The sequence below is a fragment of the Zophobas morio genome, unplaced genomic scaffold (genome assembly GCF_036711695.1).
Source record: "Zophobas morio isolate AGI-343-1 ecotype UQ-CSIRO unplaced genomic scaffold, CSIRO_AGI_Zmor_V1 ptg000002l, whole genome shotgun sequence".
NCBI classification, from domain to species: Eukaryota; Metazoa; Arthropoda; class Insecta; order Coleoptera; family Tenebrionidae; genus Zophobas; species Zophobas morio.
This window is the reverse complement of record NW_026972107.1, coordinates 3,738,857-3,753,172: the sequence shown is the minus strand read 5'-3', so window position 1 is coordinate 3,753,172 and position 14,316 is coordinate 3,738,857. Positions and strand designations below refer to the sequence as shown.

The 14,316-nt window shown below is 41.9% G+C and overlaps 1 protein-coding gene across 2 annotated transcripts in view; it reads right to left on the bottom strand.

The window, feature by feature from the left end:
• The window catches only part of LOC135124703 (B-cell lymphoma/leukemia 11A), a 31,936-nt gene extending 18,413 nt beyond the window's left edge, over nt 1–13,523 (bottom strand). For both annotated transcript variants that reach the window (XM_064049933.1, XM_064049936.1), the window contains exon 1: nt 12,776–13,523. In XM_064049933.1, coding sequence (XP_063906003.1) covers nt 12,776–12,812 — 37 coding nt within the window. In that variant the 5' untranslated portion in view covers nt 12,813–13,523. The remainder of the gene's footprint in view (nt 1–12,775) is intronic.
• Nucleotides 13,524–14,316: the final 793 nt, after the last annotated feature.

The following is a 14,316-nucleotide window of genomic DNA, read 5'->3' as shown; positions in this document are numbered from 1 at the left end:
ACTCTGACCAATTATGTCGTTGTGTCAGTTCTTGAAAGAAGATTTAAAATTTATTTTCCAACCATAGTTTATGTGATTTCTGGGCTCATTCCGTATCGTAGAAATGCCGTAAAAAACTGTACAGTATATTATCCCGCAACGGTTAAGAATTTTCGAAATAAGCAATTAATTTGTTCATAAGCACTTTTCCTGTTTTGCTAATTTTCAAACCGGCCCCCCATGACCCCGTCTCTTTTTTACGAAATTTGTGAAACCTCTCCGAGTGTCTCCTTTGTCCTCTTCCGCTCGTTATCACGAGACTCACACATGTATGTTAAGATAACCGACAATGCGATTATTTTACGTGGGAACGCAGCGATACTATCGAACACCTTGCACTGGAATCTCTGACCTGTGAATGGTCCAGTTGTCAAATCTTTGAGAACGATCTGACCACTGCTCTATTCACCCATCCCAACTCTTTCCTTTGTGTACGAATAAAAACCGTTCTTCGATCCTCGGTTTCTAAATAAAATCGCGTCGTCTCGCCGCGCCGATTTCCATATCCCGTACCCCGCCGTTTCTAATGAAAATCGCCGCGAATCCGCGCTCATTTACGCGGATCGTTTTTCATTTCGTAAACATGACGAATCTGGAGGTATCGGGGCAAACAGAGAGGCATTGTGAAGGCAGAAGGGTTCAGCGAAATTCCCACACAACACCCACATCTGCTCTTGGGACTCAATGTTATCTGGACATCGAAAGAGATCAAAGGAGAGAGATGGATGCGATTACGGTTTCACCGGTTTTTATTAGCAAATGGGTCATCACGTGGTGGGTACATCAAAGGTGGATTTTCCCAGTTTGTTAATTAAATCTGGTTGGTTTGCGCGCTTTTATTTCGATTCTCGACGCCCAAGCGTGGCAAAAAGGAGCAAGTTCGCGGATGATGAATGGAATAACGAGACACGAAAAAAATGATCCAGTGGACTGAATGTGTGGAGTGGGTACGAAAGTTTAACTGTGATTATACAATTTGTAAAAATTTGGTTTCGCCGCGAGGAGAAAAATTCGCAGCTGTTGGCCATCGCGTTTCCCCTTGTTGACGTGTCAATTAGACATATTGATTAGATTCGGGGAGGAGTAAATTGCCGCACCGATAAAAATGATTAGACGCTGCTTATACCATCGCGAGATAATAATTAATCACTTTCCGGCCGATGGAATCTAATAAATAAACGATCAAACAGCGTCATAACTCGCCGGACTTCTCCGGTACCGCCGCATATCATTAGTAATCCGATATTTCATGGCACAGCTAAAAACTTTTAATAGAATCTCGCTATAACTCCGGCTCGCAAGACAGAAGACCAAACTTACAACTTGGCGGAAAATCGCCGAAAAAAATCACCCGTAAAGCAGAATTACTTCCTCGGCGGGCTCTCGTTCGTTGTTCGAAGGGACGTTATTAATACGCGTTTTCGCAATACAAGATGGCGGTAATCACAATGTCGCAATGGGGGCCCACTGCTCGATTGGGTCATGCGACAATGTCGCCGTATGTGATCGCAAGAAAGGAGGATCCGGTCAGCTCTCGTAAATAAATGAGAATGTCGGACTGTTAATAATGAACGGACACGGTAATTCACTTAGATTTTCAGAGCGAGATGTGTCCACTGCTGTGAATAAGTGATGGAGAAAAGTTATGTGCATACGAGGGTAAGGGTTGAGGAGCCTCGAAGGAAATTTATTTGGCGGGTGCTGGAAATGGAGTGGGAAAAGTCGAGATTTGTGTACGAACAAAGAACGAGACGCTGGAATTTTCACAATAATCCCGAACTCCGAACGGCCGTTTTCATAACCGTTTGTTCGGCTTTAGGAACTTCTTAAAGTTGTGGTCATTGCGACATCCCCAATTATCTACATTCTTCCTTCCTGTTCAACAATATCGTTTTTTTGTAAACTAACGAAGCAGCGTGATAGGCGATGACACCCATCGTCCCATGCTTCCCATCCCATAAACCTCACCTACACGTCCGGCGCGGAATCAGATGGTTGCAGCGTCGTAACTCCTTGCGCCCATCGCCGATAATTAAGGTTTTTGTGGCTGCGCCGTGGAAAATTGCATGAGGTATAAAAGTTATATGGCTAAAGAAATAAAGTCGGGTTATGGGATAATTCCCGGTATTTGGTGAGATAAAGTCGAGTGCGGCCACCGAGTTGACTCGTGGTCAAGTGTGCAGCACGCCTATTTGCGGTCACAAAACGAAAAGACCATTAAAACCGGCAGCCAGCAGGAAACAGCGACGGACTAGAAAATTTCACCAGCTTTAGAAACTGTTTCTGTGAACGAAGACACGCAAAAAATCGAGCGCTGGTCACCCACCGGAGCACCAAATAACGCTTCCCGGTTGCCGTTTATGCATACTGATGGTAATTCGGCTGGAAAATTAAGCCGCAGCACTGGGACGGAAGGAAGAAAGCGTGAGGGATAACCAGGAAGAAAACGCGATCTGGGCGAGGTGGCTTCAACCACAAGTTTTTGGGTAACTGTTACGTTTTTCTTTAACTAATTTAACCACCGGATGGACTGGGCAAAGTGCGGAACTGCGAAGCGGCCTACATCTTCTTCATTCTTCGCAGCATTATTATCTCTACCGTTGTTACAATTTAGTGTACGGTTTTTTCGAAAACTTCCAAAGGGTGTTTTTTATTTTTCGGGTTTATCGCTCCTGCCCATAGTCCGTAACGTCCAACCTCTCCACGTCGGTTTTCGACAAAACGCTATATAGGTGAACAATATTTACCTAAGATAAAAACCGTGCCCGCTCAGGACGTACCGATAAGATAAAAAGCAGCGGCCATGTGTACGTTATTACTAAACAAACTCCACCTAATTTATTTCGACCTGAACAATTTCGTAATTGCTGCGTAATAAAAATTCCGCAATTCTACCTGGGGCCGGCTTAAGTCTCCATCAGAATAATTAAAATCCGGATACGTAGAGGGTGGCGGATGCAAACTACCCCATTGATTTTTACTAAGGACTCGGACGCGGCGTCTGGCACGTGCGTCCAGGATCGTCTTTCCGGCGACCCCAACAAAAGAAAAGAAAGAAATTTCGAGCACGGAGGAAATTCTAAAGTAACTAAACTGCGGACGAGAATGAGGATCAGATTAGGCTTATCAGTGTTTTGTCGCGGGGACCGGTTTTAACCGGTTTGCGGAAATTTTACTTACTGGAGGACATGACGGATCAAGATTTGATAAGTGGCAAGGGAGCCAACTCCAAATCGCGACCAAAGTACCTCAGTCCACGTCGCCAAGGAAGCAAGAAAGTCAAAATCGTTCTCTTGTAATAAAGGTAAATCAGATTTGCTGGTGGTGGTTGTCGAAGAAGTAAAAACCGAATTCCCTTTTGTTCGACAGGCGGACCCCCCACGAGCCGTCTCCTCTTGACATCAATTAAGCTGGACATCATCGGTTTTTTAAGGTCGCTGGATATGCAAATGTCGCTTTTAAGATTCAGGAAAAACAGAAAACGGATGCTGCATGCAAATGAAGTCGCATTGTTCCAGTTTTTCTCGTTTTGTTTCGTAATTTCGTGGCTTATTAAGCAATTCAATTTTGAATCGGAGGTGCATCCGAAATATTAAAAATAAGCGTCTCGCGTGGGGGAGTTGAAGGACCTCGAGCCACCCTCTCGGGCTGGCGCGCCGCCTTAAGTCGAAAAATATTGGACAGGGCCAGGAGGGGGCTATTTTTAACTGGCCCGAAATAAGCACCGTCTTAATTGAGGCTCAAAGTTGAGACCATGCTTTATTGCCGTCGTGCTTAACAAACGCTACTGCAGCGAGATATCGATCTCTGATTTTGATCTAATTGATGGTCGGAGTAGCACTGTGAATCTCCGAGTCGATGAGAATAGGCTTAGATATGCCTTGTTTAGAATTGCGAGGACCGAACAAATTTACAAGCAAATTGTGATGGTTTCATGCCTTTATTCAGAACAAATGCCCGTATATTCCGGTGAAAATAATTAACTACATGTTTGGTTTGAATGGGACGCATTGATACTGGAAAACCATACTTGCTCAAATTAAAAGTTGCCAACAAAACGCGATGCAACCCTTTCATGTCTGCGGAAAAATCATGGTCACCGCCACTAACGAGGCGGCGGGGGTTAATTAATTTATTTTTGGAGAGAGAGCATGTACAGGCCGGTCGGTAATTAATATGCCGCCATGTTTAAGGGCGGCGGAGGATAATTTTAGAAGAGCTGGGGATGGTTGGGAATGTCAAGGCGTTAATTACTCATAAATGTAAAAATAGGCCCGCTGGCGGGGGCTTAAAAGGCAGAAGGCGAACTGGAAGACACGTCTTAAAATTCACGAAATTTTTACGAGATGGACAACCTCGGAAATTTCGAGCTAAACTTTGGACCAACAAGATACTATTAATGAAGAGTACTTTACTATTGTTAGATAGCGCTAAATAATAATTTTTGTTGTCTGAAACAACGAACTACAAGGTACATTATCATTTCAATTTTAAAGAGGTCGCGAACTCATTTTTAATAAATTTAGCAATGAAAACAACCATATGAGACATTGGGGACCACTTATCAGATGCATATCGGCATTTTCGATAATTAAAAACAAAAAAATATTAAGAAACCTAGACACAATCGGTACTGTTGCTGAATCGATAAGCCGCTCTATCATTGTTTTTATCGAAATAGCACGATTTTTTACTAAAAAAACAAACACTGTAAAACCGTGATAACACCTATTCGCAGCCGCATTTGTAGGCCAAGTTCACATCCAACACATTTTTCATTTTTTATAGTCGTATTACGCAAATACAGCTCGCTTCGCTCGCCACCACATATCAATTCAAAAAGGACTTTTCGAAGTCTATTATTAAACACTAGATTTAATTGCAATAAAGCATACACAAAACGCGTCCCGAGCTTCGCTCTGCGCCCAATTAATTTAAATTTTTGATGATTTTAGAAACCTTAGCCCTATTAGTCGTGTTTAAAGGTTACGTTTTACCAGACTTATAAATCTAACTCGAAATCTGTGTAAAAATCATAAATAAAATGTCGTTGTCAAAATTTGATGGCTTTATTCTCGTAGCCGAAAGCGTCGGCTCCTGGCCGTCACATTCAGCCTATAATTAGCCTTCCATTTCAAGGTCACGGCAGAAGAGCCCCGTATTTTTAGAACGTTGTGTCTGTGTGGTAAAAAACCCATCATTGCAAAGCCTATATTTAGCCCAGTGCTCGCCAGCGAACGCCTAAACCGCTCCTCGCTCTCCCAAAATTTAAAAAATCCGATCTATTCTGAATTTGTGTTTGTTATAAGCCGTCAAGGCATCAATCAAGCGTCCGCTGAAATAAACCTGGAACGGCCGGCGCATATTTTTGGTGATTGCGACGTTCTGCGTGTGCATTTTCCGCGCCACCCTGTATCGCGACCTCCCGCGTATGGACGCAGCCATTTTTGCATGCCATAAGTCATTCCGTCAGGTATGATATACGAACAATTAGGATGCGTGATTTATAGATAACGCGACCTCTAACGGTAGCTGTTGTACCTTGTAAACACGAGCGTTGCAAGGTGTTGTAAATGTGGAAATCCCTAGACTCCCACGCTCTAGATGAACCAAGAAAGGGTCAAACGCGTATTGAACACTTGCCGGGACAATGGTCAGCCAACCTGTCCATGCCCATTGATCTGTTTACGGGTGTATTCGGCACAATAACGGGTGTTTTGGGTCCTTTTACGGTTTGGCCGGCATCGAAATTAACGTCGGTTTGGGGGCTTTGTGGCTCGACCCCTGTGATGGTCGTGAGGACAGAAAATGCATAATTGTGTTGACTCTGCGGCAGTTAGCAGCTCTTTGTGTTGATTAAGGAATACCCAGATGATGTCGGTGTAAAAATAAGCTTGTCCACTTCTCCTCGCGGTATGCACGTTTTACGCAAGGAGCCATAAAACCAGCCCCGACGCTTCTTCACCATAATTCGCTCTCGTCTTGTTGTTTATTGGCAAATATAATGTAGCACTTATTTAGTCTTCAACAATAAAGCGGATGCTCCATGCATTCGAATTACCATTAAAATATTTTCCTTAACCTGTTTATTTTTGCACGGAACCGCCTCAAAGCACTTACGCAATAACATTTACGACTCCATTAAAAATGTCAGTACTGACCAACCTTACGGATTCGTGTTTCCCACTTTTATTAATGTATAAATCTCTTTCGTTTTATTTTAATGTCTTGTCCGAATTGAATCGATGTTTTATCGCCTCATCCCATAAACCCCGATGTAAATCTTTAACGGTCTTAATTAATTTTTATGGGGACGGGGGCAGATCGGGCCAGATTGAGCTAATCCGACCCAGACGAACCGAAATTTCTTCGGGAGAAACAAGAAAAAAGGAAGGCCGTTCCTGTTCTATCTATAAAACCTCCCATTGGCAGCAGTTATTTTTCCCTGATGATTTTAATTTTGTTAACCTTAAATTTGTTTTCTTATTTTCTCATCGTGATTATCACTGCTTTAAAATAAATAAACCAATAAACATGAAAAAATGAATATCTTTATCTTTTGCAATATTCTCTATAATAGGCTGCTTACATGAATCTTAAAGTTGTAGATTTCAGGGTTTAATTTTTGGACGACAATGTCATTAATCGATGTCCGTAGAAAATTTCATATAATAAGTTTATTAACAATAATTATTTAAAACGTGTTTAAACTTTATTTCATTTTTAAACAAGGACGTACGGTTTGTGACGTCACAGACTGAAATGTGGCAACATCGTAAAAATGCACGTGCTTGTCAAATGTAAACATAACCTAAGAAACTTTTCAAATTTCAACCAAGACACTGACGACAGTGACAGCAAATCACAGCGAGTACCTCCTTTTGACAAGCGTTGTTGCCGTATCGTGACTATTTCTACCAACTCTGTTTTAATTGGTATAAGATATTTTGGCGCAATATTTGAAAAACCTAACTTCGAAAATTTTGTTTTCACTAAATTACTTACAATGCCTTTTCCATAATTCGCTAACAATGTCAATTTTAAGATTGTCAGGAAAAATATTTCCTTCAATACGGCAGTTATAGAACCTGGTGAGTGTAGAAATCGGTGAATCTTTAAGAGTCTTTATCAGTCCTATTGTCAACCTATAAATATTTTAAGATTTTATACATTTGGGTGTTGGTATATACGCGAATGTAGCTCGCCTCGCTCGCCCCCCTAAAACCCCCGACGTCGACGGCACGGCAGTGTCGTTATTCCCCGTTCCGTCGTGCCATTTTTCGCCGTTCCTCGTGCGATAAATCCGCGAAACCGCAACGATAAATATCGAGTCATGGCTTCACGCTGGCCAAACGACCCCCTGACATTTGCCATATTCTTAAGGTTAGCTCGGGACGACCGCTGCTATCGACGCAGGTGGCGTAAAATCGGCGTTAACCACTGGCCGCGTTTTTTCCCCGTTTCCTCCTGCTATTTACGGCGACCTCCGGGTCGGAGTCCAAGAAGAAAATCGCTCTTCCGGACTGTTTCGCTCCGGTGGATGTCGTACTTGCAAGCGTAGCTCCGTTGACGCCGAGAGAGCGCTTTGTCCAGTTATGTGACGAACTATCAGGATGTCACAAATGTCAAGCAATGTTGCGCAAGAAATTGCCGCTTAATTACCGCAGCTGGAACGGCCCTGGATCGGCTTTCTAACGCCGGCCGGAAAATTGCCACCGCTCGAAAAAAGCGTGACCGAATAGGAAACGCGGCGCCATTTTTAAATGGCCGAAAAAGCAGCGTCGTTGCAGCCCAGCTCCACGTTACGCCACTGCCTCATCGACGATTCAAAATACAGAACAAAAGACCCGCAGTTTCGTCACTTGGGTTACGTAAGGAAGTGTGCACGACGTTAAAAAATTCGATTTATGCTCGGTATCCCATCATGGGTAACCGCTTATTTGGTCCGAAACGAGGAAAACTGAGTCTTGGCCTAGATCATATGCTTATGTAAGTCCGGAGGTGACAGGTGGTCATGATTTTCGGCAATTTGTGGTTTTATACTTTCACATTGTTTTTGTTTATCGAAATTTGGGTATCTTTTTTTCGTGGAGGAGATACAAACATTACCGTAAAGGTCACGTGGAGGTAAATGTCAAATGGTATCATGTATGTGTGTCCTATTAAATTAGCAGTGATGGCTTGACATTTCTTTAGATGGAATTCTTGAGATAATCTTTGTTTTGGAGGTTGGCGGGTTGCAAAATGAGTGGATGGTTTATGGGAGGTGAGTTGGAGAAAAGTCGACGATGGTTAGAAATTTCGATGTCGGGTTTCGAAGATTCCGGACGAAAATCGAAAAATATTTTTTCTTTGCAGCTTCGGCCGTCGCGTTCCTGGGATTACGTGTGCGTAATATTCCACTTAAGCCAATGTCCACAATATCTTTCCCTATCTAGCCTCCACAAATACGCACTGATAAAATCAATTTTTTGTTTTCGCCGCTTCAAGGTATCGCTGATAAGTCGCAATTCCTGCATCATGTGATATGAGTAACGTGCGATTCCTGCAATTTTGACAACGTGTGCCAATATTTGCAGATAATTCTCGGCAGATTTATGAATGTCGTTCTGGTGTCGCAACCCACGAAAACTTACCGTTACTTGCAGCAATTAGGTAGTTTTCGTCGGTAAATATGGCACATTCCTGCGACGGTTCGGAACGGGTTCGAGCCTATTTAGTAGGATTATGAAAATACAAGCCATTATTCTTAAACTAAATGCGTTTAACACTCTTAACCTTTAAGTAACTACCTGTTGGCTCCCGCTTCATAAATTAAAATCCTCATTACCGACTCGCGGCGAAAATAATAAATCATTTTTTCGACTCGTCGTGTTTCGGATTTGGGTGGTCGGCCCGTTTTGCCGACGCTTTCCGTGGACCTCTACGGAATTGATTGTAATTAATCGACACTAACATCCGTTTTATGTCGACTATAAAATACTCACTGCATAGATTGTGTAGAATTACTTTAGAAATTTCACGCCGACACTTAAGCGTTCGGAGGCTATAAAGTTAAAAATTACATTATCACGTCCGACTACTGCGTACGATTTAATAAGGGAGGCTGAAATACTCTATCGACTCGGGAAAGTCAAACGAAAGTCCACTTTTTGCCCGTGTTTATCCAGCACTGAACTCAAACAATTTGTTGGTCAATTAGTGACAAAAAGCCCAACGTACAAACACTACCAAAGGTGAGAAGTTAATGTTATATCAATATTGGTATTACCAGGTGTGCACACAACCCGCTTAAATACGCGCCGCTGCCCCAAATTAACCCCTCACGAAAAGAGCAGGATTCTGCAGGAGAAGCAAAATTTCAGACGCACACAGTCCTGCTTAGCCGATTTTTACAACCAAAACGGACAAACAAAACCAACATATTTTTAAACGAGACGTACGATCGCAGGATTTTATTTTCTTCAAACAATAATTACTGCAAGGTAGAAAAATTCCTGCAATTTCTTTAGATTTCGACGAAGTGTTTGGCTTATTTTTACTAAGTACAAATTCCTGCGGCGATAAGCAATCAATTTACTGGGAAGCAGAGTCGCCTTTCTAAACAATTTCTCTTAGCCTACGAATAATTTTCAAAATTTGTAATTTTTGAATCTATATTTCCTGCTGCATTTTTAGATATTGTTTTTTTTTCGCGTTATTCTTGCTGCACTAGATTGATATCAGAAAAAATTGGTTGGCATTCTTTAAAACTATTGTATAAATTCATCCTGCTGAATCAAGTATTCCTGCAAGAGTAACTATCTGCTAAGGATTTTTTACAACGCAATTTTTTAATTAATTTGCAACTAAAAAATCTCTAAATTTGAGAGCAGAATATTCTTTATTTGTAAATGTTTTCCAGTATAAATTACCACTGGATAAAAATGATACAGGAATAATTAACGTGTAATTCTTTGTCAATATGCATTCAACAGAATACCTTTTATTAAATTTTCGCGTTTTTAAGTCATTTCACTCACTTCCGAAATGTTCAAGTAAAGAATTTTTAAATTCAAATATTTTTCAGACAAATATTCCTGCTAGAAGAGAATGATTGCAGAGGTAGTGAAAGCCTCATTTTAAGAAACCATCAGAATATTTTTCAATTATAGCTTCTTTCATTAAAATATTCCGGCCGATTAAAAGTTATTACAGGTGTCAGCTTTTAAACACTTTTCAAATAAAATAATCCTGCTAAATAAAACATTTCTGCAGCGGTGGCGATCAAAGATAAAACAAATTAAATTCACTACTGACGTAAAATGATTACCTACTTAAATTTTGAAACAAAATATCCTCAAATTGAAGCTAATTTTAAGTAAAATTTCCTGTTTAAAAAGAATAGTTGCAGGAGTACTTAATCTATGAAACAATCCTGTTGTATCCATTCCTGCAATAAATTTTTTGAACAACGAACAGTCAAAATTTTTTAATAAACTTTCGAAAATCCGCCCCGCCGCCCACAAGCTGCACACCCCAATTCCTGCAACACCCGCAGAAAGCCCCAACCTTTTCATTCCGCCCTCGCAACAGACACCTAGTGCCCTCTGACGCCTAATAGAGCAACACGGGGGTGTGAGCCTCCCCTCCCCCGCCGGAAATAGCGATTACAAAACGGCGAAAACCGCAAAAGTGATAAAATTCACGCTTGACCGCTCTCCCCTCGGACACAGAATTTACGGAAAAACAAAACAAAGAAGTGTTCGTGTGCGGAGGGTCTGAGACACGCGAATGCCACTTAACATGTTAATTCGAGGTGGATCCTCTTTTAATAGCTCAACACGCGCGTCTACCTGTGTCTTATTTTTTGCTGACCAAGGGCTTGAACGACTTGAGGGCTATAAACCCTTTGGTTCGCACGGTGTGGTCAACGGTCAGTGATTGGCTATTGTGGACGAGTAACCGCTGCGGTTTTTTTTATTTTATTTTGGTTTCTGCGAAGCGAAGTGATTAGATAAGGGCGGAAGTGAGCGATTGAGGTAAGACAAAACAGAGGAAATTATAAATGAAATATCTAAGTGACGGGGAATGAAAATTTTAGATATTTGATTTGCTTCCAATTTCAGATTTTCCGCATTCCTGCAAATTTTTTTTGAAAGTCGTTAATGATTAAAATTTGCTTAAACTTTTTTGTGAAAATCACAATAAGAATATAGATTCGGTTTGAAGACGCACGACTTCGGGATATTTTCTTTCAATACCGCGTTCCTGCAAAGGATGATTTCAGTTTATAGAACCTTTACACCTTTCTATAGGTACTTTAGAAAAACCTTTCGTACAAAATTATACACATAATTATAATATAAGGCGCAATTTGAGAAATTGAGAAATTTAGAATTTATCTCCAGCTCCGGTTTGAAGTCGACGACAAACAAAACTGACATTTAGGACAAAAATTAAATTGGAGTTTATTAAGCAAATTCAATATAACAACGACATAATTAGAAGCCGTAATTGTGGCGATAATTTTTCGTCTCTAGAACAGTTTATAGCAGGAAATTACGAAAGAATGTGACGAAAATACAACGACTTAATAGAGATAAATGCAAACTAAAAAACATGTTTTATATAAGAGCACGAAAAAGAGCTAACTCTAATTTTTGCACCACTATGCAACCGAAATTACCATTTTATGTTCCTTGGAATATTATTCTTGAAGCTAAAAGCACAATTATATCCACCACATTATTTTTACCGTTATCAATACATTATTTTTAAAATAATGTCCTTTAAATATTCAATAGAACCATGTTAAGGCTTATCGCGCGACGTTTATTTTTTAAAAAACCGAATAGTTTTCGGCAAGAAACACTGACTGGAATAAACAGAAACGAATGCAAAATTGCCAAAATTTTGTGCGACGCGTTAGAGTAACGGTAATTTCAGTTTTGTAGCGTCATCTAAGCACTCGTTTGTCTTGCAACAATAAAATATCTTTCATATTATTTTCGAAATAATTGTAGACGAAATGTAAGTGAAAATTTTCTAATTTTGTGACACTATATTTTTACACTTGTCGTTTTGATCAAGTTTATCACCGACACGTTGCGCTTTTCTATTATTATGTTTTTGTGTTTAGTCGCGCGATTAGCATTGTTTTGTATAATACAATTCGCCATATGATTAGTGACAAATTCGCTTGTTTACATAAAACAGGTGTATTTTGGAAGCGCGCGTTGAGCTTTTGGAGCTTCGGGGATCATGACAGGTGTATTTCCGGAAAGCAAAAATCCAAAATCCGCCAACGTCGCGAATTTCTCTCGCGTTTAGCCAGTTCCGAATTAGCTGTTTCGTGGTTGAGCGTGTGTGTAGTTCGAAAAGCTTTTTCGCGTCAAGCCGAGCTTCGTCGTTTCCTGCTGCGACTCCTGCACTGTCGCATTTTTGGGCACTCGTCCGCACGTCTTCCGCGACGACACTGCATTTTGGGCACTTTCGCGAGCTTTCCTTGGAGCTTTCGCGTCGTCGTGCGCTCGTCTTTTTCGGTTTTTTGAGTGCGCCTTGTGCGGCCACCTCAAGACGACTGAGGCCCTCTCCGCGAAAAAGTTGCGCAAGCTTCGTCGGCAAAAATCATTATAAGTTTTTGTTATTAGTCGTCGCCCCCGCCGCCCTTCCTAATTAAAAAGCGGCATCACGTGGCGGGGCGGCGCGGCGCGTTTTTTCGCGCTAAAACCATCGTCGCCGACGACTGACTCACCTTGCGCTATACGCACTGCTGGCATCTTGATTCTCATGTTGGCGATGGTTTCGTTCAGAGGCTATGTCTCATGTCACTGCACGTCACTGCACCGCACTGTCACTGGCTCGGCTCGGGAGTGACCATGCTGTCCGGTCCTGGACCAGAGATGCTGAGTGGCCAATGGTCCGAACGCGTGTGTCGTCGTGCTCGCGGACAGCTTTCGGCCGTTTCTGGGTCGGTCCGCGTCGGCTCGCCTCGGCCGGAGTCGGGCAGGCCACTCACTAGCCACCGGCCGTGCTCACCCCATAGGAAGGGATGCTGCTGCGCACATACATCACCCGGAGTGGGGGCTTTGCCCGCTGGCTCTCCGGATGCTCACCGGAGCGCTCCGGAGCGAGCTTTCGCGCCACACGCGCGCTCATTCCGGCCCGGATTTTCGCGCTCGGACGGACCGAAGCCGCCGCGACCGCCGCCCACGACGAAAGCCCCCCAGACTGGCCCGAACACCCCGCCGCCCGAACCCGGAGACGGCACGCAGACGGCGACAAACAACCGAAACAAGCGGACAACTTTTTACGAGCGATTATCATTCATAAGGAAATCGCGAGAGGCGAATTAATTAAGTTTTGAGAGTTTTTCGCGGAGGGGTGGGGGCGGTGGTGTCGCTTTCTGCCGGAGAGGGGCGCCACGTGTAGGCGTCGCGACGCGCCCGCTTCACTAGGGGCGGGAATGCGGATTTCGGTTATCGCAAGGTGAGAGATAAGACCGACTGTTGGCGAATTATTGAAACTGTGTCAATTTACGGTTAAAAATAGACAACTTTGAGGCTTAAAGTACAATAAAGATAGAAATTATGTTTACGTTGTGTTCAAAGCGCTTCTATATGTAGATAACGACAAATCTGAACTCTCTATTTCACTTTTTTTTGTAAAAAAATTGAGGTGGGGAGTTCACGCCGGACTTAAGCTGACTTAAACTCCGATCAGACAAGTAGGTTTATTTCTAAAAATTGCCTGATCAATTTAATGGAATTGTTTGGCCCTGAGACGATATTCGGCTTTACGACCTGCGTTATAGCGTTTTTTTACCAAAATACTTAAGTGCACTGATAAAATGATAATGTTGTAATGTTTGGTTAGAGTCGAGTAGGTGTCTGGAACATATCATGACTGTCAAGAGTGCAAATTTGGTCACGTTTCTTTCGTCGTTGTGGTTAAGGAAACGATCAGACAAGTATTCGGTTTATTAAATTTTCTTTATTTTGGGAAAGTTAAGTTCGTTCGAGTGAGTAGTGGTCGACGTGTTAATATTTATCTATTTAGAGCAAATTCGTTGTTATAAATTTGTTCTACCTGATAATCGTAAAAGTTCATTTTTACGTGCTACATAAATTCACACATTTTATTTATTACCATCAAATAAAAAGCCAGCAGTCGACGGACTTTATCGAAAAATTAAAAATGCTTTCTTAATCAAAATCAAAATAATCGTGCTTAATTTTATTGTAACTACGTACTGATTTTAGGTCTGCCTGTCTGTCGGTCTGTCTGTCTGTCTGT